Source organism: Onychostoma macrolepis, chromosome 02, assembly GCF_012432095.1.
Source record: "Onychostoma macrolepis isolate SWU-2019 chromosome 02, ASM1243209v1, whole genome shotgun sequence".
NCBI classification, from domain to species: domain Eukaryota; kingdom Metazoa; phylum Chordata; class Actinopteri; order Cypriniformes; family Cyprinidae; genus Onychostoma; species Onychostoma macrolepis.
Window position 1 is genome coordinate 17,111,114 of NC_081156.1, and position 25,012 is coordinate 17,136,125.

The 25,012-nt window shown below is 36.0% G+C and overlaps 1 protein-coding gene across 3 annotated transcripts in view; it reads left to right on the plus strand.

Moving 5' to 3' along the window:
* The window catches only part of fndc3ba (fibronectin type III domain containing 3Ba), a 141,790-nt gene that overhangs the window by 112,709 nt on the left and 4,069 nt on the right, over positions 1-25,012 (plus strand). For all 3 annotated transcript variants that reach the window (XM_058796199.1, XM_058796189.1, XM_058796205.1), the window contains exons 11-25: positions 183-236; positions 585-709; positions 3,742-3,916; positions 4,384-4,470; positions 6,553-6,691; positions 7,622-7,693; positions 8,163-8,281; positions 9,355-9,460; positions 10,265-10,437; positions 11,500-11,613; positions 11,767-11,916; positions 12,994-13,274; positions 17,322-17,537; positions 20,578-20,744; positions 20,856-20,983. In XM_058796199.1, the coding sequence (XP_058652182.1) occupies positions 183-236; positions 585-709; positions 3,742-3,916; positions 4,384-4,470; positions 6,553-6,691; positions 7,622-7,693; positions 8,163-8,281; positions 9,355-9,460; positions 10,265-10,437; positions 11,500-11,613; positions 11,767-11,916; positions 12,994-13,274; positions 17,322-17,537; positions 20,578-20,744; positions 20,856-20,983 (2,106 nt within the window). The remainder of the gene's footprint in view (positions 1-182; positions 237-584; positions 710-3,741; positions 3,917-4,383; positions 4,471-6,552; positions 6,692-7,621; positions 7,694-8,162; positions 8,282-9,354; positions 9,461-10,264; positions 10,438-11,499; positions 11,614-11,766; positions 11,917-12,993; positions 13,275-17,321; positions 17,538-20,577; positions 20,745-20,855; positions 20,984-25,012) is intronic.

A 25,012-nucleotide genomic window follows, 5' to 3' on the forward strand; every position in this document is an offset into this window, starting at 1 on the left:
TAAGCGATGTTGGACACGACAACATAGTCAACTCCCTATCACTACTTTACGATTTTCATGGTCCAGTACACAGACAGTGCTTCCTGTTACTTAACTCATTTTATCAGGAAAAAGTTTTTCATCCAGTTTTCCTTCTTTTTGTGCAGTTCTAATTTGTTTCTTTGTTCTTTTGTTCCTCTCAGGCACCAGTCGATAATGGATCAAAAATCACCAGTTACCTTTTAGAGTGGGATGAGGTATTGCTTTTTTTTTTTTTTTTTGGTTCACAAGAAAGGCTTTATAAAGTTTTTCATTATTACTATTCAATTTCTTTTCACATTTTTAGTAAAAGGGCCCTCTGGATGAACTGCATTTCAACATTTTGAACACTAATGATGTCTTTTTGACATCAGTCCTCTTCACATTCACTCTATTTAAAGATTCATATCTGAGTGATGTCTCTGCATCCTTCACAGACCACAGCACACTGTTGCCACTCATACATTTCTCACTTCAGCCATCATTACAGAAGCTGAATGGCTTCAGTGATTTTATGCAGTGTAGTGACTGAAATGTATGTGTTAATCATCTACTTCATCTATTAGGGCAAAAAGAACAACATTTTCAGAGAATGTTACTTCGGAAGCCAAAGGCACTACAAACTCACTCATCTGTGTCCAGCCATGGCCTACACTTTTCGAGTGGCGGCACGCAACGACATAGGAATGAGGTATCACTGCAGAATTACATGCATAAACATTTTCTGGGCTTACACAAAGTATTTAAATACACTGAAACACAATAACAAATTTAGATAAAGGCAAATATTTAAACATTGTTTGACCAACTATGTTAGGAGGTAATATGAGGATAACAAGGCTCTTTCTATGGGTTGCTGTACAGGATGCATATTATTAAAGCCAGTGTGTGACAGAACAATACCATTATCCCTCTGTAATCTCATCGTATCACCATCCCTCAAGTCTTAATGGAGGAGGAAAGCCATAAAGTCACCTTGATTCAGGAGAACAGACGGCCAGTGGAGTGCTCTGTCTTTCTCTTTCACTCTCGGTCTCGCTCTCTTCTACTTCTCCATTTCACCAACTATATATTTTTTCCACACATTGAAAAAAAATATTTATGCCAAAATAAAAAAAAATAGTAAATAATTTACAGTGCCCTCCAAAAGTATTGGAACAGTAAAGACAAAATTGCTCTGTTGGCTGTGGAGTCAAGACATTTGCAAATATGATTAAAAGATGAATATGAGACAAAACTACAGAATGTCACATTTTATTATTAGACGTTTCAACACATATATGCTTTACCAAATAAAAAGAACAGCACTTTTAGAGTTCATCCCACTCATTGATGTGAGCATAAGTATTGGGACATTTGAACATAAGGCAGATATAAAAGATTAAAAGCTATTGTTTAGTTGAAGATCCCTTACGCACAATCACAGCAGTGAGTCTGGGAGCATAGACATCAACAGACTATTGGTCTCATCCTTTGAAATACTTTTCCCAGCCTTTAATGCAGCCAATTCCAATTGTTGCTTGTTTTGGGGAGTTTCTGCCTTTACTCTCCTCTTCAGCTGGTGAAATTCATGTTCAATCGGATTTAAATCTGGAGATTAACTTGGGCAATCTAAGATTTTACATTTCTTTGCCCTTATAAATTCCTTGACTGAACTGGCAGGGTGTTTTGGGTCATTGTCCTGATGCAATATGAAGCACTTCCCAATGAATCTGGTGGCATTTTCTTGAATATTGGTAGGCAAGATGGTTTTGTACCCTTCCAAATTCATTCTGCTACTGTCATCATACATTAAGTCATCAGTAAAGTTGAGAGGGCCTGTTCCAGAGGCAGCCATGCATGCCCATACCATGACACCACCTCCACCATGCTTTACAGATGAGGCTGTATGCTTGGCATCATTGCAGTTCCCTTTTTTCTCCACATTTTTGCTTTCCCATCACTTGATAAAGGTTCATCTTTGTCTCATTGGTCCATAAACACAGTTCCAAAACTCTTCTGGCTCACCTTTGTGCTTTTTTACAAACTCTAATCTTGCCTTTCTATTTTTGGAGCTGGTCAGAGGTTTGTATCTTGCTGTGTAGCATCTGTAATTCTGTGTCAAAGTCTCCTGAGGACAGTAAATTGTCAGAGCATCACCCCAGCTTTCTGGAAGTTGTTGGTGATTTTACAGACACGTCTTTTAGGATTCATTTTCACAGCTTTTATGATTTGTCTGTCATCAACTACTGTTGTTTTCTCAGCCGATCAGGTCATTGTTGGTTGCTGGTGTCGCTGGTGGTTTCCAAACTCTTGATTTCTCTATGCCCTTTGTTTTTGCTAGAGCTCTAACTGACTTCCTCTTTTCTTTTAGCATCCAAATTGCTTGCTTTTCTCTCAAAGTCAGCTCCCTCATCTTCATCCTGGTTTGTGTGTGTCATCATCAAATGCAAGATTCAGAATGCAGAAGTAATGGATATAACTGATACGACACATTCCCTGCTTTTAATATCTGAAGAATTAATGCAACAGGACACAGCTGATCACTTAGAAAGACCTGTGAGGCAACTGTTCCAATACTTATGCTCACATCAGATAGTGGGATGAAACTCTAAAAGTGCTGAACTTCTTAGCTGGTAAAACATCTATGTATCCAATAATAAAATGTGACATTCTGTAGTTTTGTCTCATATTCATCTTTTACCCATATTTGTAAATGTCTTGACTCCACAGCCAACAGAGCAATTTTGTCTTTACTGTTCCAATACTTTTGGAGGGCACTGTATATTTATAAAAAAGAAACAACTTGATTAGTAGGGAAAGCCAATTGACCCTCACACCAATCAACAGAATAACTAGAGAATATATCTATATGTTTGGTCTAGTGGGCGGAAATGAAGTTGTTGAGGGAAGATGGTCATCACTCTGAATGCTGCGCCATCCCTCGTCTCCTCCATCTCCTGACATTAATACCAGAGACACATTCAGAGAGTGAAGCAATACGCTGAAATATGAGACTCCACCTCCAGCAAACCACCTTTTGCCCAGTCTGAAGAGGACAATTTTTATTACTTCCTTAACTGAGAGAAACTCATTTAATATCTCCTGTTCCCCAGTGGCAGTTATATAGACACTCTCCTACACAGTCAATTCTGAGGGCTCTAGTAAACTTGTCACAACCAGTTAATTGGAAGAAACTAGATTTAAAGCCGCTATCGAGAGGAGAGGAAAACTATTCAAATTCCTTAAATCAGCCTGGAAGTTATTATTCATATTGGAGCGGTGTTCAAAAATAAACAAAATTAAAGTGTCTGACCTGAGAGGGATGCAAATGAACACAGTCCTTCTGCAAAGTTTATGCAAACCACATTTATACGTTCTTCTTGATGGATAACCAAAAAACTAAAACACACTATTCCTGGCCGATTTACGGCTTTGTGTGTGTGTGTGTGTGTGTATGTATGTATGTATGTATGTATATAAGAATATGTGTATGTGTATATATATGTATATATATATGTATGTGTGTGTATATATATATATATATATATGTATATATATATGTATGTGTGTATATATATATATATATATATGTATGTGTGTATATATATATATATATATATATATATATATATATATATATATATATATATGTGTGTGTGTGTGTGCACATACATACATACATACATACATATTAATGTAATTCTGAATGTTTTCCCTTTTTTTTTTTTTTTTTTTTGTCAGTGGCTTTAGTCCTGAGGTAGTCTTCTACACGACTGGAAGTCTTCCCCACCTGCCCCATGCTCCTCGGCTGGTGCGTGCCGGCATCACATGGATCACGCTGGAGTGGAGCCGCCCAGATGGCTGCACTGCAGAGGAACCCGTCACATACACTCTGGAGATCCAGGAGGAGAACATTGTATGTCATTTAGATGACAGTGTCATCAGTTATAACATGAAATAACATACTACAATTCAATATACGTGAACCCAATGGAATTTGGTTGTATTTGGAATTTGGAAACTAGTCATTAATTTGGATGGAAGAAATACTTGAATCAAATAATTTAACTGATTCACCAAGACAACAAATAGTCAAATGTCTTTCTTTTGCATTCATACTGTTCTTAATGTATATGCAACACTCATGAGAATTACTGTACTCCAAAACATTCAAATGTCACTGGAAAAAACAGTAATATTTTGGTTTAATACTATAGAACCAGTTATTGATGGGTTACTCTCTTGAAAAAAAAAAAAAACGAATTTAAAAAAATCATGATGTGCAATTGTGAACATGATGGATTGTTTTACCAATGCTACTTGCTGTGGTGTTAATGATAACATAAGGTCGCTAAGATGCAGTCTTATGGTCATTTTCTGCAGGGAACAGAGTTTCACCCAAAGTACACTGGAGAAAACTTGACATGTACTGTAGAGGGCCTGAAAAGAAGCACGCAGTATAAATTCAGGGTGAGTGAATCCATTTTTCATCTTATAGCTTAGAATATCGCAAACTGTGTGAAATGTCATTGTGTGATTTACAGAGCTCATAAGTTTACACACCCCTAGCTATAATCATAATACATGTCATTTAAACAAAAAAGAGTCCCTTGGTTGTCCTGAGGAGCAAATCTAGATCACAGCACATTTTGAGAGTAACACAACTGTGGGTTACATCAGTGCTTATGACAAGCCAAGAACAAGATACAGAAGCATCACAAAAAGTTACAAACAAGCCTACAGTGAGATCACACTGGTCCAAAATGTGGACATACATAAAACATCAAATTTTGAGACTTTAGAGTTGACAGACAAATGCACCTGGTTTGGTAACAGAATATAGAAAATAAATGAAAATAAATCCTTAAAAATGATCCTGCGAGAGGTATGTTAAATTGCTTGTTGATGTGGTGTGATCTGTTAGGTAGTACAAGCAGATGGTCTGACACAAAAGGAAGCCACAAACACACATTAAAGACACTTGAAGAGATCTGAATAATCCACATATGCAAATGTATTGTTATTGGCATGATCACAAATACCAAAGAGGTGCATTTGTCTATTTTAAAGAGAATAAAGCTTTCTGGAAAGTGCTGGTCAGATATTATTTGACAAGTCGTAGTTACCTAATGTTTTGGTCAAGCGTAGTGTACTAATTATTAGCCAGAAGTGTGCAGCGTTTAACACCTGCTCTTCAAAGGCACACAGTGTTTTGTTTACCTGTGTGGGTGAGTAACTGTATGTGCAGGAAGCGTGTTTGTGTTACCGGGACATCTGACAAATTAAGCCTAGAGTCATACATTGTTAATTACAGTGGCAACAAACTGCTTTAACCTCTCTCTGTGCTCCACTGATTCATGCTACAGTTGTTTTTTATTATCATCACAGATATTTTCTTCTGTCACGTTCATATAGTGAACTCTCCTGTCCAATTATGAGTGAACCGCAGCCCACGTCAAGTGCTGCTGTAATGCAGTGAGTGGGTCTGGCTTAAGTACTTTCATAATTAACAGTAATTCCTCCGAATAGTGCACACACCTCTTGGGTTTTTTGCATATTTTAAGTGGAGGCGTCCATTAAAGTTGCAGGTGCAAATAATGGGAGTGTGTAAATGTGTTATGTCATTACCGCTGCATTTGTGGCAGATTGTTTGTGTAAAGATGCTCTTTATTAGGCTTTGTGTAATGGTTTCTATTTTTGTTATAATCTTACATTTGATATGCTTGAAGATGAGTTCAAGCTGTCAGATTTATGTATCATTCATGTCTCTTATTTCCCACTTTTTGACATTTGTGAATCTTATACCTTTTTAATAATTTATTTAGCTATCTTATTCATATAGCTAAAGCAAATTCATTTTTTGTTTCAGTATAAAAATTAGGGATGGACAAAAATACCCAAGTACTTGAAAATGAAAATGATCATAAAAACACAATTATTGTAGACTAGTTATGTTATTTTATTTTATTTGATTAAAATAAAATTTAAATTCCAAAAAATTTCAGACCTATCAAAATTCGAATAAAATTTGCTTCTAAAGTGGTTTTCATTAATGTTTAAAAGTTAGACTTTGGGTAGGGTGGCCATACATCTTCTTTTTCCTGGACTTGTTCTGACTGGGATTTCTAAATTGTTTTCCTGTTGTCATGCTTTTTGCAGTACTCATAGATTATATGCACAATATGTGTGTTTGCATTACTTTGACTATTCTCTGTAGATCTCAACTTCTTGTACCCGACAATTGCTCAATTATGTGCAATACCGACATGTTTTTGGAAAAACTACTTTTCAGTCATTAACTTCAGCAAGTATGAAAACAATAGGAAAACAAAGCCTTTGGATCTTTAGGCAATTTAGAAATCCCACCCAGGACAATTCTGGGATCAAGAGAACATATGGTCACCATATGAATTAATGGTATCTCAAAACATGCAATTCAACAAGATTTGTGCTTCTGTTAAGTTCACTTGGTGGGCAAAAAAATAAAAAAATATTGATGTACAGAATCAAGCCTGTTTTTGGTTTAAACAATCTTGTTTTTGTGTCTTGCAGCTCGTAGCCTCGAACCTGGAGGGCAGGAGCAATCCCAGTGAGGTGCTGGTGTGTAACACCAGTCCAGACAAACCTGGACCCCCCTCCAGACCCTGCATCAAGGGCCCTATCAGACCCTACAGCTTCAGTGTCAAATGGGGTATGGCTTTTTGTACATCTGAAATGTTCAGTTGGAGTTGTTGCATTTGCTGAATTGGTTTCTGGCTGTGAGGGGAAATTGGAAATCTCATTTATGTTTGGGAGCAGATGCAATCTGTTTTGCATTTGAGCTCGACCTTTTGAATCTTGGAAATTGAGAAGAAATATGTGAATGTAATGTTAATATTGAAAATAAAGTATTTACAAATCTACATAAAATGTAATGTCCTTTAGTGCTGGTATTGCTCTGTCTCTATCTGACTCGTATGTGCATCACTATACACCTCATGTTGAGATATTCTTTTATGATGCACTGCCTGGCTTTTGCCACTTTCCTATTCAGTTACTTGTTTGCAAAAGCAAGTAGGATGAGGTCTGCGGTTGTACTGTTCCCTCTTTATTTCCCCATAGTAATGAAGCAAACAGTTGATTTCTGACAGCTACAATAAACTTCAAGGGCAAATGTCTAAAATTTAGTTTATACTCTTGAGAATTTTTGCACAGTCGATGCAAACGGATACAACAGTTGTCAGGTCTAAATAGCTAAAGGGTTATATCACGGGTAATTAAATTTCCCTTAATTTTTTTTAAATGAGTTTATTCATACAATAAAAAGATTCTGTAGGTTTCAGTGCTTACAGTACACAATAAATGCATATTAAACTGTAAAAGACCGATTTACAATATGTTTTTGGCACAAACAACATAACTAACCATTTTAGTGTACTTTTAGTGGAAGAAATTAAATGAAAAATGTGTGCTCTGACCCCTTTAATACAGTTTTTATACTGCTTTATTTCTTTTGTACCCTTAAATTACAGCTAGTAGTTTAGCTGTTGTTCAGATACTTTTTTAATAGGAAGTATGTATTCTATGGTAAACACATCTATGTGTGTATTTCTAATATCCTGTCTGTATTATCACTCTACAGATCCTCCACAAGACAACGGAGGTTCAGAAATCTTGAAATACCTCTTAGAGATTTCAGAAGGAAATTCTGATGGTATGTATTAATATATGCAACACCGATATGTCAATTTGACACGCTTTGTATTGGTTGCCATCTGTCTGCATGTTTAAGTATATTTTTGTCCTTGGTTAATTACATCTTAATTTTGTTTCAAAAGTATTTAGACATCCATCTTGTCTTTTTTGGGGGGGGTTTCTACACAAACCCTTTAGTAAAAACATTGCAGTTCTGTGTCCTCACACTGTTACATCTGTCCTCTTTTCTTACACATATACTCCATTAGTGTTGTCAGAGCTTTTATTTCTCTAAAAGGAATTTCATATAGACAAAAATACTCAAATACAAAATACAGCTCTTGTATGTTCATCGTTACCTTTGTGTTTTATTTGGTAATGATTTCATAAAGCTTTTGGAACAGTTGCATGGATAACTGACTGATATCCAATGTGGCCAGCTGTTTGTCCTGTGATTGTTTAACTCTTTGATGTCTTGTTTTCGGTAGCCAATCAGTGGGACATTGCCTACAGTGGGCCTGCCACAGAGTGTGAGTGTGAGGACTTGAAACCTGGCACATTGTACAGACTGCGCACCTGCAGCATCAGCACAGGCGGCCACAGCCAGGTAACATCTTACGACACATCTGTCCAAGTGTGATCCCAAAAGACAGGCATTGAGATAGAATAGAGAATTGTTTGCATATAGAACAAATTTCTCTATAGTTGCAGGAATAAGTATGTGAATTCAATTGTAAAAAACAGTCTGTTTAAATAACGCGCGGGCAATGATTCACTTTACAGTGTTTATTGAACACACCATATAAACATTCATAGTGCTGTTTGGGAAACGTATGGATTTAATAACTGGAAGAACCTCCCTTGGCAGCGGTAACCTCCATTAACCTTTAATAAATGTCACTGTAGATCTGCACAAAGTTCAAGAGGAATTTTCACATTTTTTTTCAGTTCAGCAATATTCTTGAAGTGTCTGCTGTTAGCAATAATAATAAAAAAAACAACCTAGCAATGTTTGTATGATATTTAAGCAGACTGTGTGTAGTGACTTTCGAAATATAAAGAATGAGATTAAGTTTTATGACCAATTTTGTAGAAATCCAGTCCAATATGCATCATAGGATGTACGCTACCATTCAAAAGTTTTGGGTCAGTAATCTTTTTAATATATATATATATATATTTTTTTTGAAAGAAGTCGCTTGTAATCACCAAGGCTGCATTTATTTGATGAAGTATATAGTAAAAATAGTAATATTGTGAAATATATTGCCATTTTTAAATAACTAATTGTTAATATATAAAACAACTATTTTAATATATTGTATTATGTCATTTTTATTCCTGTGATGGTGAGGCTGCTTTTTCTGTGTCACATGATCCTTAAGAAATCATTCTAATATGCTGATTTGCTGCTCCAAAAAAAATAATTTTTTATTATTATCAATGTTAGAAGTGGTTGTGCTGCTTAATATTTTTGTGGTAACTAAAAGCATTTATTTGAAATAGAAGTCCATTGAATGTTACTTCACTTTTGATCAATGTAATGTTTCCTTGCTGAATAAAAATATTAATTTCTTTCTTTCTTTAAAAAAAGGTCCTCAATCTTTTGAACGGTAGTGTAAATCACATACTTGTTTCTACAGTTATATTTATACATAATTGTTATGCTTGTCCCTGCAGTGCTCCGAGAGTCTGCCTGTGCGTACGCTATCTGTTGCTCCAGGACGTTGCCAGCCTCCCAGAATTGTGGGTAAAGCAAAACACAAAGAAGTGCACTTACAATGGGGTAAGATTCTCTGCACACAGTATGTAAACCCACAACACAATTTATTTCTGTATTTTTCTATCCCTTTCTGTCCTTCCTATACAGTACATCACACGTCTGAGAGCTTTCAGTTTCTTAGCTTCTTTCATTTCATGTTTACTTTTATGCCGTAATCTTTTATACAAAGTGATGTACAATGCATTCAAGGCACATTTTTCAGACAATTCCCTCATGAATCAAAGCCACAATGTTGCTAACACCATACTTTCCCAGTTACGGTATCAAGAAACCGCATTAAGTTGGTAATTTCCATTCTCCCAAGATCTCTGCAGTTTCTGATTTATTTCTGATGATGTGAAATTACATTTCACCAAGCCTCTCTGTGGCATTCACCCAATGTCATTTCCAGAAATAGCTTAAGATCAATATTTCCACCATTTTTGCTACATTTCCTCAATGTAACATTATCAGCTTGCACATATTTTCCAGTACTAGACTAGAATGATGCTCTTGTAGTGCACTTGACTCACTGACTCCCTGAGCCTGAGCTATCGCTTTGGAGTTAATAGCCAAACACCCTCAGTGGGGAGTGAATTCTGGGTATAATGGGAGCTCCATTGTTGAGCTGCTGATTCCAGACTTTTAAGCGAACACTCTGGATTCAGGCTTTTGGAGAAGAATCTTTGATCTGAAGTTGTAAAGCTGCAATTTGCTCTGCCTTAAAAGAACCCTTTATTTTATTATAAAAGATTAAATGATCCTGTAATCCCGGTCCTTTTAACTCTTTGTTGTACTGAAGGGCTTTATCTCTGTCCTCCTTTTCAGACTGTCCCTCCTCTGAGGGGGCATGTGAGGTGAGCGAGTACAGTTTGGAAATGAGGGAGGGAGAATCTGAGCCCGCAGAGGTCTATCACGGCTCTGATCTGGAGTGCACTGTGGGCAGTCTGCTCCCCGGCGCCACCTACAGCTTCCGCCTGCGTGCTGCCAACGAGGCAGGGGTGAGTGACAAATTAGGAATCTAATATCAAGAGTCACTGACACCCAGTGCTTAGTAACATAATGGGTTGTCATAACTAGTTGACTAGTCTGTCCTACTGCCAGGCTAGCATAGCAGTCTTAACAGCATGCTAAAACTTTCTCAGAGCTTATTTGTTTTTTAAAGCACCACCACTAATAATATATCTATAATATACCTGGAATTAGAGGATTCTGAGATACTAAGACATAATTATAAGATAAATATGACATAAAAGTTGAAATTGACAAATAGTTGTAATTATGAGATGAGTTGAAATTTAAGGAGTCATACTTGTAAGTAAATTTCGAACGTCCTAACTTATTTTTTGCCTCTTAATTTCAGTTGTTTGTGTCATAAATGGGACTTCTAATGTCATAATGTCAACTTTATCATAATTATGACTTTTGATCTTATGATTGTGACTTTTTATGTCAATTATTTCGGCTTTTATCTTACCGTTTCAATTTTGTGTGTCATAATTTTGATGTTAGATCTCCTAATTGTGTCCGTTTATGTCATTATGGATCACCAAAGCATGATTTTTTTATTTCTTATGTGGCAGAAATGGGCTTTCATAGATGCATCTCTCCAGCTTCCCCAAGGATTTCTCTTTCTGTCAGTATAACAGGGTTTAATCCATCAGTGTTCAGGGAGGCAGAGATCAGCCCTAGCTGTCTAACTTTTTCTTTGATCGAATTAAGTACCATTCCCTGTCTCTTTTCCAGGAGTACAGCATTCAGAGTAAGCACTAGAGCCTGAGGAGAGAATTTAATCCTCTTCTCTGTTTACTTTTCATTGTTTGCTTGAGACAAACTCCCACAAGTGAAGAATCAATGTGTCTCACATCAGATCGCAGTACTGGAAACATGCTTTGATTTCACAAGGATATAATGCAATATTGTTTTTGGGTCTTATGTTTCGGTCTTGTTTGTTTTCCACGTTTTATTTGGATAGAAATAAACTTAGTTGCATATGAAACATTTCATATCATGTAGTGAATGTTAATTTGCACTTCTTTGTCTCTCTTTTCTTATGCTTACAGTATGGGCAATACTCTGAACCAACAGAAATAACAACCGCAGCTGGTCCTCCTAGTCAGTGTGTGGCGCCATCCCTCACCCTAATGTCCAATACCTGTGTGCTGGTCAGCTGGGAGGTAATTTATCATATTTAAAGCAGACCCATCATTAAAAGTATATGGGTTTTACATAAACGCACTCAACAAAACTGTCAGTATTGAAGTTCAGATGAGCTGAAGTACCTTTTTGATTCAAACTATCAGTCAATAATTACTTTACGCCTCTTTCAGAGTCCAGAGAGCTCAGGGGCCGACATCTCTGAGTACCGTCTGGAGTGGGGCCGAGAGGAAGAGCCCATGGAGCTGATCTACTGCGGCCCTGACACGCAGTGCGAGATCTCAGACCTGACACCTGCTACTCATTACTACTGCAGACTACAGGTAGTACTGTCACTTAACAGTTCTTTTAATTTGTTTGACAAGTGTGGAACAATTTATTGTTAATGAGAAGAGTTTTGTTGAGGCAATTTGACAAATTTCACCTTTCTTTTACTTTCATAATGCCTTTTTTAATGCCTGCTTTTGTTTATATGTTTCAGTGCCCTGGGAGTAGGAAAGTGTAAATAACTGATTACCGCATGCTGTGATTTGATTATATTTTACAATTTATAGTGCATCATTCTAGTGCAGCCTGAATCCCAAATTAGAAAACTTGAATAAACTTTGAATAGATTTTTGTGCCATTTTTAACGTAATTAGCATTTGCTCTCGTCTATTTTAGCGTATTTAATTGAGTAGAGTAGTAAAAGTGTGACAGGAAAATTTGAAAAGTACAATGAAAGTTGCCACTTCATTAACTGTATCATCATGTGCAGTGAGGCTATAAAAATGTTTGAGTCATTATGCTTTAAATAAATGAGCTGGTGACACTCATGTCGAGATGACATTATATGGCGAGTTTAATAAGAGGTTCAACAGCGTAATTATTACTATAATCGTTTTTATTTATTAGGAAATGTAGTCATGCAGCTCAAAATGTTATATAGATATATAAATATGTGTTTATTAATATATATTTAAAAAATGTTGGTTGATGAACTAAAACAGATGAAGTTTCTGTTAATAAATCAGTCGGTTTAATCCAAAAATGTTTTACATCTTTTATTTTTTTAGGTGACATTTATCATTATTGCACAACACATTAGCGTTGTCAGTGGATTAAAATATTTAATTGTGATTAACTATGAAAAATTAATGTATTAATGCACTAACACATTTAGTTCCTTTTTAGAGAAAGGCATTAAAATAACATTAGGCATTAAATAACAGGTGTGTGTGTAATTACTAACTTTGGCAATTTGTGAGGATGCCACTATACAATGTCGTTATTTGTCATTTACTGATCTTTTTTTTTTTTTTTTTTTAGAAATGAATAAACCAGTCATAACTATGAATTAAATAAATGTGAAAAACTTTGACAGCAGTTTCAGTTTGTTGAACTTTGTCCCCTGTTTCAAGGCGGCGAATCAGGCAGGTGCAGGACCATACAGTGATCATGTGAGCTGTCAGACCCCCGCCACCGTGCCTGACCCGATCTCAGTGTTGTGTGTACTTGAGCACGACACCACAGACAGTGGCGTCTACACACCTTCCACTTGCCTGGCTTTGAAATGGGACGAGCCCTGCAACAATGGAGCGGAGATCACATCTTACACTCTTAAACTGGGAGAGCAGCTCATCAGCCTGGGCACCAGCACCTGCTATGTGCTACAGAACCTACAGCCTGACAGTGAATACAGGTATGTACACACACATTGTGACACCAGCATTCTGTCCATTAGATCACATTCATCTGGTGATTCACATAAGCACTTCTGAGATATGGGAAAACAGTGTTAACTAATAACTACTTAGCTTTCCGATTCCCTCTGAGCCAAAACTGTGTCCTGCGGGGAGTAGTTACACTCCATCTCAGGTCTCATTTGCATTTTGCAAAGTTGTCCATTTCAGCGAAGCGTGACGCCACAACCGCGTCACCCCCGCTGCCTGTTTCCTCCCCCTGCCCAGGAGAACAGTGGGTAAACAGCAGCGTGTTAATGATGCTAATCGGAAGCTAATGAAAAGAGAAGGCCAGAGGGCAGAGTTTGTGTGTGTATCTACGAAGTGGCGACCATAACAGGACATCTATCCCTGCATGGGGCCTCCACAGCGCACATATAAGTGTCTTCATCAGCCAGCTTATGCAACTCATGTTTACGTCTGGCAGCTTTGATTATGGCCTTTAAATTAGAGATCTGCGTGGGACTGATTTTTCTAGTTTCATCCCACTTTCCTCTGACTCCTGCAGATTTTTACTCGTCGTTCACCTGCTCCTCACTTAACGATTTTCTTCCTGTCTACTCCCACTCAATTTACACTGCCATTTAAAAGTTTGGGGTCGGAAAGTTTTTTTTCAGAAGAAATATATACTTTTATTCAGCGAGGATGCATTGAGTTGTTAAAATTTAGGGTAAAGACTTTTATGTTACCAAATAAATGCTGTTCTTTTGAGCTTTCTATTCGTTAAAGAATCAATGCAACTGTTTTCAACATTGATAATAATAAGAAATGTTTCTTGAGCACCATATCAGCATATTAGAATGATTTCTGAAGGATCATGTGACACTGAAAACTGGAGTAATTCAACTTTACCATCAGAAAAAAATATTTTTATAATATAGTAACATAGAAGATCATTTTTAATTGTGATATTTCACAATATTACAGTTTTTATGGTAAGTTTGATTTTAAAAAGGCAGCTTTCATGAGCATAGGAGACTTTCAAAAAAAAAAATCTTGCTGACCCTAAACTTTTGAACTCTACTGTAGGTCTTGTCAGAGATTCTCAATATTCTCATTAATAAAACAGAGAAAATAAAGCATGGCTGCATTTACACTGTCTAAGCACCATAAATTTAAATCTTGAAACAAAAATCACTGCTTCTTAAATTTACAATAAATGACAAACTTTACTTTTTTGCTCAAATCTAAATTTGTAAATGTAAATTTGAACTATATGGTGGACTATTAAACTACTTAAATGTTGCTTACACAGATTAAACTCTGTTTTGAAAATCTGGGTTGTAAATATTCTTTCAGAAAGAGATTGGACCTTTCTGTAGATTAGATTTTTAATACATCTCTACAATTTTTTTTGTGTGTGTGTGTTTTACATTTAATTTAGTATTCCCGCCAGTATTCAGTATTCATGTGCAGGGAAGATCAGGGTTTATTTTCTAGTTATGGTTGACCTTTCCATTTCCGTGTTGTCCATCTGTCGCATTTGTCTGCTGTTGGACTTCCTCTTCATTAGCATTCTCAGCCATGCATCATACCCAACTGTTTTATTTTTCCGACACTGCTCATGGAACAGTAATTTTTTTAATTATTTATTCATTTAGATTTAAAAAAAAAAAAAAAAATGTATTGTTCATTTTTATTCGTTGATTGTTTTGGATTTTAGAAGCAAAACCGAAGGCAGGAGTCCACTGTGCAGATTTCATTATCTGATAGCAGACTATCTCAGTAATCTCCTGCCAGTGTTCTGACTGGTCTAATAGCATTGTAACCTCTGTTATTTACCCTGCTCATACAAAGAAGCTGAGTTTCTTTATGCTCAGTATATTTAATAGATCTTATTCAAACAAATGGGTTAGGGTAGTAATGTCACAAATTTGCTTTGTGATCAGTGACTTTAAATAATGAGAATCTTAAATATGGTTCCAGGTCGAAGTGAAAATAAGATTTTGAATCTCAGATTTTTGATGTGGCAAAGACTTTCGAACCCCACTGTATATGAATCAGAACCAGATATTTTTGAGCCGGGCCCGGCGTGAAGCAGACTGTATGGTCATTTGATCTCTTCTAGATCGATTATGTCTTTAGTCATTAGGGGCGTACAGACTAATGAAATCTCTTGAAAGGTTAAAGTATGTTTTGTTTTCAGTTAAATGTCAACCAAACAGTCTGGTGTTGTGGAAGAGCTGCTGTTAATTCCAGTCCAGACTCCCCAACTCTCCAGTTTTTTTTTAAACCCAGAAATTGATTTTGGTTCTATTTGATTTAATAATATGACAAGGCATTATCCTTGAATGATGGGCTTCTACACAAAGCACTTTCAGCCGACAAATATAAATTTGATTGAGTTTAGCAAGGTGAAAGTTAAGGAAGTTATTTGCATCCCCAAGTGAGTGAAACTCAGCATGACGTGGCAGTGAGTGAAGAGATCGACCACATCTCATTTCACATCAAGGCTGAGTCAGGTGAAGCTGGGTAAAACGAGCTGCAATTTCAAAGAGAAAAGCCCATTTTAGCTGGATTTTGTAGTTGTTGTAATAAATGCAAGTAATATCATATATTTAAAATTGTGTTTATGTACATATGTGTGTGTAAATATATTTGTGTTGTGCCATGGAAATACCATGAAGTGTTTCACATGGTTAACAGCAAAGCAAGGGCACATCTGTTGGCCTGTTGATAAACATATGTGAAACCTTTTGCACTCCATTGATACATTCATATTCAGATGAAGTTGCTCATATGAGCGTCATCTGCTCACCTCCTGCATGAACGGCAGCTGTAAGCAAAGGTGAATATTGTGTTCTTAGCACATGAACATAAATGAGTCCAGTACGGTGAGTCACATTAACTTTGTTATTGATGTTATTGGATGATTGTTTTCGTTTTGAAAACAAATGCAAATCCACATGCTGTAATGTTGCAGTGCAGTTGCTTTACACTATACAGTTCAGCGGTGACATGAAGTAAACAAGTTTCTTGGCTTTCTTGCTTTTGGAAACAACATAAGTACCTGATTGTTTAGCTGTTCTGAACTGCCCTGGTTGAGTTCGTAGCCATCATGTCTTTAAAGACTCAGTGCTGTTCTTCTGAAAAGAATGGCTACTCAATTTAATGGCGACATTGAGTTGTTTTGTTTGTTTCGTTGTGTTTTGCTGTTTTGTTTTGTTTTGTTGTGATTTTTGTTTGTTTTTATTTTTTGTTTTGTTGAATCTCTGAAATGAGTCAGACTTCCCAAATGCTACTGAGTGAGGACTTCTAGGGAAATGTGTGTAATTATTGTCTCTGCTCACTCAAAGCTTGCAATACAATGTGTGACATACACCATGTTGTTGAAAGGTTTTGATGAACGAGCAGGTTTACGTTCTTAATGAGTTATTGATTTACACGTCAAAGCCGCTTTGTCTCAATCAGGAGGTCTTGTGGTAAAGGTTAGGTAAAGTCTATCATGACTTCTGATCCTTGAAGCTTAATATCACCTTGCTGCTGGCTCTCGTAATGCCATAACTGTTGTTAGGTTTTTTTTTTTGTGACACGAAATGAACAAAATGTAATTTTATAGTGACCAAATTGAAATATTACTTTTGAGGAGTAAGGAAGAATTTCCTACTGAGCCCATCCATCACATTGCTCTGTGTTATTACTCTCTATCTGATGGTAGTCAGATGTTTTCAGTCTCAGGCTTCGTCTTTCTATATAGGATTAGTAGGAGTGACCAAAATCTTATTTACTGTGATTTATAAAATGACTATAGACAGTAATTGTGATTTATATCATGGTAGTTTTGGAAGAAATTCAGCAGAAATAAACGGATGTTTTTATAATCCAGTAGATAAAATACTTTTACATAACATAAGGCAGTCCTGCTCACCAATAGCAGCACAAATAGAAACGCTATATCAGCAGCAGTTTACACATTTCTAGCTCTGCACCATATACAGGTCAAATCACCCAGCCCTGAAGATCACCTGATGTGCAAGTTTTAAATGAGACTCTCTGTGCTGTGTCAGTTTGCAGATTCAGGCAGTGAACGAGATTGGTGCCAGTCCCTTCTGCCCTCCCCTGCTGGCCCGCACCAGGCCGCTGCCCCCTGTCCCGCCCCGACTGGAGTGCACTGCCGCTGGACCCCAGAGCCTCAAACTCAAGTGGGGAGACAGCAGCAATGCCAAGAGCCTGCTTGGAGAAGAGATGGTCTACAACTTGCAGATGGAGGACAAGAACAGAAGGTCAGTTCATCTCGAATACACCTCATAAACGACAATAGATGCACCGCTAAGAGGGAAATTGAATAAATTTTGAAAGCACACTGTGAGCAATAATGTAATTTAGTCAAGGTGAACTGTCATTAGATGGCAGCCATATTTTGGCATTACAGGTACATCATTTTATGTTTAAACTTTTTAGCTTGTATAGTTTTTTTTTTTTTAGTTGTTTATAGCTCAACACCTGAAAGCTATAGAAATTAGTGCTTTGAGGTGTAATTAGTGTTATTGGTCTTTAAGCCTTACTATTATAGACATACCTGTAGATTGGCCAGGCCACTGCATTTTTAACCTCCCGAGTTTCCGTTTGGCTCACATCCTAATTTAATTGTGGCTGTTGATTGTTTTCTTTGGCAGAGCGGCATTTTGGCTGTATTTGTGAGCGGGCAACAGGCCTGACAGATGGGCATTTAATAGAAAATATAATGAATTCCCCAACCGACACTGTCGGAAATCCTTTTAGTGTTAGACTGCTTAATTTTCTAATTATTCTAATGATTCTCTTTAGCCAGTAACAGTTTTCTACAAGGGGAGAGAGATGATTAAAGCATTCATCTTTTAACAAACATGTACCAAAGGTGTATATAGTTTATAACTACTCTAACTCTAACGTTATATAGTTTACATATGCTCTTAACTTTCAAAAGTTTAGAGTCAGTATGATTTTTTATATTTTTTTTATATTTGAGCATAGGAAGTCTCTTGATGCTCACCAAGGCTGTATTTATTCGATGAAAAATACAGAAAAAAAGTCATATTGTGAATTATTATTATTATTATTATTATTATTATTACAATTTAAAATAACTAGTTTTCTAGTTTAATATATTTTTAAATGTTATATATTCTTGTGTTGGCAATTACTCCAGTCTTCAGTGTCACATGATCCTTCAGAAATGATTCTAATGTGCTGATTTGCTGCTCGAGAAACATTTCTTAATGTTTTTACATTTTAAATTGTTCTTAAACAACTTAATGCATCCTTTCTGAATGAAAGTATTACTTAAACTTCTGGGATTCATTTGTCTATTGCATCTTACTCATGTGAAAAGACTAAAAGTTACGGTAACACTTTACAATAAGGTGTCATTTGTTAACATTAGTTAATGTATTAACTAACATGAACAAACGATGAACAATGCATTTATTACACTATTTATTCATCTTTGTTAATGTTAGTTAATGAAAATACAGTTGTTCTTTGTTTATTCGTGTTAGTTCACAGTGCATTAACTAATGTTAACAAGCACGACTTATGATTTTAATAATGCATTAGTAAATGCTGAAATTAACATGAACTAAGATTAATAAATGCTGTAGAAGTATTTTTTATTCTTAGTTCATGTTTACTAATGTTAACTAATGAACCTTATTGTAAAGTGTTACCAAAGTTACGAAATGAAATGTCATAGTCATAAACCGAGGGCTAACAATTGGTAGTATAATGTCCCCTTGACTTTGTGTGTTAGTCCTGAACAAATTATAGCACAAAGGCCTAAGATCCAATTGCCATCATCGGTGTGCATTAGAGTGTTCTTTTTTTTTTTTTTTTTTGCTATGTTAACAATGATTGATTCAGCTGCTTAATCAAAATTAGATGCCAACTGCACAGTTGGGACAGATTCAGCATGGCTCTGAAATAGACTCGTAATCGTTCTGCTATTACACGTTTTATTTCTGGTGAGATTGCCATAGTAACCATAGATGTACTATCCAACCAACAATAGCAGCTATTGTATCAGAGCACTTCTCTGTGGACTTGTTCTTGTTTTCTTACTCTTTGAAAACCCCTTTTTCAGGAGTTTATTTTATAATTCAGTAGGTGATCTGTTACTGCGTGTTGGAGCTGGACTTGCACAAAAGACTGCGCTTAGTACTATTCCTTTATATGCACATAAAAGTCTATCAATCCAAGCCAGGATTCCAACACAGACTTGGATGAAAAGAACATGAAGAGAGTTTGACAGGCTAAAGTGAGAATATTAAGTACGAACTGCTGGTCAATGGTCTGTTACCTTCATCTCATTATTCAGACATCGAGCTGGCAGGAATTTCTTGAGATTGGCAAAATATCTCTGGAAGCAGTCATTAAATAGCAGCTGCTGCTTTGTTCTCTGTTTTGACCTGAGTTGTTTGTGTAAAGACTGATGGTGTTGCGCTAGGACAGGACATGGCATGAGGATACCCAGAGCTCACTGCAAATACCTGAAATTTCTACCTAATTTATTGTAATCGAGACCAAAAAAAGGTTCAATTAAATTTTGAAAGTCTGGGGCTGGTCTACAATGTCATTATGTCTTTTGTTTGTCTTAGAAACACATAAATGGGCATAAAAGTGCATTCTTTAGTATTTTGTGGTTGTTATTTTGACTTTTTTGGGGTTTTGGACAAATATAGCTCATCATTAAAACTGTTAACAATTGTCAACTAAAATGTACAAAGCAGTTAATAAAATAAATTGTTTGGATGTTAAAAATGGACACACACTATCATTCAAAACTTAAGTAGGTTTTTTTTCAGAAATTAATATTTTTTCAGCAAGGATGTATTAGATTGATCATAAACAATAAAGACTTGTACATTATTACAAAAAAATCTATTTAACATAAATCACATGCTTTTGAACTTTCCATTCATAAAAGAATCCTAAAAATAATAACAGTTTACTAACAGTTTACACAAATATTAAGCAGCACAACTGTCTTCAACATTGATGATAATTAAAAATTCTGAAGAATGATTTCTGAAGGATCATGTGATACTAAATGCTGGAGTAACAGCTGCTGAAAATTCAGCTTTGTCATAACAGGAATAAACTATATATTAACATAGAAAATAGTTATTTTTTATATTGTATTGATATTACGGTGATCGAATAAATGCAGCCTTAATTGGAGCAAGAGAATCTTTCAAAAACACTTACCAACTTACCAACCCTAAACATTTGATTGGTGCCAAGTTTAAATAACACACCATTAACATAAATGAAATGTTTATGTTTTAGGTTCGTCACAATCTACAGAGGCCCAAGCCACACATATAAGGTACAGAGACTGAATGAGTCGAGCAGCTACTGTCTCAGGATTCAAGCTGTGAGTGAGGCAGGAGAAGGTCTTTTCTCTGAAGTACACACCTTCCATACGACCAAGTCTGTTCCTCCAGCTCTCAAGGGTAAAGTAATTTATACAAGAATATTTGCACATTGTTTCACGCCACGTGTTCATGTACTGGATGGCCATTTATTTGATGCTTATACAGCTAAACTTGTGTATTATCTTTTAGCTCCCAAAGTGGTACAGATGGAAGGGAATGTGTGTGAGGTGAGCTGGGAGAGCATTCCACCAATGAGAGGAGACCCCATCATCTACATCCTACAGGTGCTGGTAGGCCGGGAGTCTGATTACAAACAGGTGAGATTCCATTTTTCATACCTGAATTGTCTGTACTGTAGATTATGACTGTCTATTAGCCAGTGATTAATCTCATAACTTTTATAATTTGTCTAAACACTGCATTGAATTCATAGTAAAATGTAGATATTATGAAACAGAGATATCATATGCAACAGTGAGTGAAGATTTAGTGATCTCATTTGCATAAAAAACATACATTCTATATTTCTATGAAAATTAAATTAGAATTCTGTTACATATAATTCGATAGTCCTTTTAGATCATTGTATAAAAATTGCATTTAGTTTGAGACAACTATTTAGTTTGTATTGCAGAAAATTAAAACAATAGTTCACACAAAAATGAAAACTTGCAGAAAATTGACTCAAGATTTAGATGAGTTTTTTCTTCTTCAGAACAGACTTGGAGAAATTTAGCATCACTTGCTCACCAATCCTCTGCAGTGAATGGGTGCCGTCAGAATAAGAGTCAAACAGCTGATAAAAACATCACAATAATCCAAAAGTAATCCACATGACTTGAGTCCATCAGTTAATGTCTTGTGAAATGAAAAGCTGTGTGTTTGTAAGAAACAAATCCATCATGAAGACATTTTCCCCATCAAATCATTTCCCTTCAAATCAAGAAAACAGAGGATGGACCTGTTCACTGAAGGAATCATGCTCACCAATACAGCATGATGCTAAATTTCTCCAAATCTGTTCAGATGAAGAAACATATTCATATACAGTATATTTTGGATGGTCTGAGGGTTAATTTTCAGCAAATTGTTGGTGAACTATGCCTTCAACAATCATATGTGATTTATTTTTTTAATTTAATTTAAATTTACTTGAATTTTTATTAATATATCCACACCTATAAACAAAACAGAAAATGCATGAAGTTTCATGAAGTAGTCTTTGCAGTGCATTGTTATTCAAGGAAAGGGAAAAATATCAAGATGTCATCCCCACAGACTAAGTCTGAGATAGAAGCAGTATAATAGGTCTGTATCCTCTGCCTGAGACTCTTAGTATTCTGCAACTGATGTTGATGCCACTGCTGATGGCTTGATAGAGACCAACACCCAGCTCATCTATCAAACTTCATACAACTGAAGGAAACAGCATGCATTTAAAATTAGTCTTTAATCTGTTTCAGGTTATTTTTCATTCCTGGTTGTTGTGATTTGGAGAAATTCTAATAATACAGGAAAACAGGATACAAGTTTAACCTGATGAAACTATTGAACTTGCCTTTTTAAGAATCAGTGACTTTTGTGACAGTTGAGTGCGAGTCCCTGGTTTGTCTCAGAGAGAGCATTATCATTATTCACTGCACAAGTGACATTATTGCACACATTTTTGTCAGTTCGCTTATAAATGTGCCATCATTTTGCATTTAATGGCCACATTAGTAGATCGGCCTGTGAATCATAAATCCACCGACTGGTTGTGAAGGCCACAAGGTCTCTCTAGGGAGTTGGCCAGAGCAAGCCAATCAGATCCCTTCCTTCACTGGGATATTTTTCTGTTAGGGGCACAAATGCTGCTGTTCTAATGTCTAATGGTAGCTGGCATGGCTCCTATTACTGTGTTAATGTGCTCCTTGTCCTGTGAGCTGTTAAAATGGATGTGAGAAGTGAGGACTGTGTTGTTTGCATGTAAAGAGAAGCAAGGGTTTAATGGCAGCAGATGCCATCTTCTGTTTGCTTTGGTTCTAGGGTGTCTGTGTGAACTCGTAACTAATGTAGGTCTCCATTTTGCCATCTTATTTATAAAACATGTAAAAGTTACAGAACAAGCAGGCAGGGACCCAGTACAAATCCTGTGTGCATCTCAGATCATTTTCACCCAGATAATGCCTTAACCATACCTTTTTTTTTTCTACATTCAACACTTTTTTCCTCTATATAAATTAAAAAAAATAAAATAAAACACTTAAATCAACTGTTTTAAATGCTACAAGTGAAATTAGGCATCACTGCGATGAAGCGGTTATTCTAACAGAAAAACGGTGAGCAGCAAAAAAATATAGATTACTTTCACTAAAACACAGCAGAAAACAACAATGCTGCAAATATAGTTATTTTTCTTTCTATCTATAACCGATGACTCTGAGTATTCAAGCCAGATTTAACAAGACGTTTCTGATCTACATTTAGCGTTATTAATCTGTAGGCTAAGAACATTTAAATATATGAATAAATATATATAATTGTTGTTAGATGGCTAGGTTGAAATTTAAACTTTGAAACTGTTATCTTTCTTTCCTGCTCAAGATGAGGACGGTTTGATTATCCATGTTATGCATGTTAGAGAGAGGACAAAATAAATGGAAACATTTAAACTCCAACATGGCGAAGTCTAATGTAACTCATAAGGTTTAATACTGTCCAATAAGACTGAAGAGGAAAAAGAACTAGAAACATTTAAACTACTGAAAGAACAAAACGGAGTAGTTATATCCACGGGCGATGCGGATAATCCGCGGGTCGGGTAATAAAAAAATGCATTCGGATTATTTGCGGGTGGATAAAATAAATCATAAATGATGCAAATATTAACTTTTTTTTTTTTTTTTTAAATACATTTTTCATCAAGCAGACGATTTAATTTGTGTGTGTTTTCGCCTGATCGGGAGTTGCAGTGACAGAAACGGTGACATTACAGATAAAGTTTGAAAGGAGTAAAGCCTGTGTTAATGCTATTAAGTGGGCTAATATGCCCAAAGATGATGTTTTTGTTTTATAAATAAATGTTCATTTAAAAACAGCCCACGATCAACGTATTATGTTACCGTTACCCCTTACGCCTCCGACGAGGTTTTGTTCAGTCCTCCACTCTGTGACAACTCACAAGAGACTATTTTTAGCCAAGCAGCGAGGAGAGCAGCTTCAGAATCGCGCCGCGCCGCGATCATATATATATATATATATATATATATATGAAATATTGAAAACATAAAGCTAAGTAATACAAATAGTGAAGCCTTTTTATGCTGTTATATAAAATATCATCTCTCATGGACCTGAATAAACTGTTGTTTTATTTTATGTTCTATATTAGATTCAGTTTTATTTTGTCTGCTCATAAGTAATTGGCTTGTTTTTGGCAACTTTCATTAACGGGAACCATTGCCATCTCAGTTTTACATGTTCTTCGGAGCTCAAATGGCATCTGTTTCATTCCTCTCTGCAAATGGAAAAATGAAATAGTAGCTGTCAAAAGGGGTTGCTAGAAACAGCTTATATTAAGTTTATCTTTTTTTAATGCATTATACTGCTGAGAGGGACAGTTTCTAAATGTATTTGCTTAGTATATGTATTTCTTTGATACATTAGTGTTTTTTCGTCGGTCAAATCAAAAGCAGCCTGAGTCTGGTGTGCACTGTAAGCTGAAGTTCTCCTTTTCCTTATTGAAAGTATTTAGTCCTCTGTGGACCTTTTGTACAGGCAATAGGTATTTGGAGGGGAAAAAAGATTAAAATATTCAGTGCAACTTTTCTAAACCGACCGTGCCGTGGCACTTTATCCATGCATCTGGAATAAACAATGAAGGACTTAATGTTTAACTCCTGGTCTGGCTGTGCTATTAGAGCTGCATGGTGATATGAAGCTCAGGCACGTTTTGGCTTAGAGTGATTTTTCTCTGTTTCATTTGTGTCAACAAAAGAAAACGTGTCCATCATCTTAGCTGTGAATAAGGAAGGTTACAAATTGTGGGTGGCTTTTTATTGAAATTGAACAGCTGTTGTTTGGCAGCAAAAAGCAGCCACATGTGAAAAGCCTCATCCATAGGAAGTGCTCTGTGTTATAGGGACTTTTCTTCCCACACATGACCTATTTTGCATTTTAATGAAACTTCCATGATGTTTGTTAAATGTTTCCTGTTAGTAACATTGTTTCATGCATGTGATGTAATTAGAAGGTTTGTTTTCCTTGTGAAAAGCATCTTTTCTGTTCAAATTTCTTATCTAGACTCTTTTTCAAACCTTTAGAGGTTTGTGGCATTTGTCGACACTACAGGATATGAGAGCTCTGAC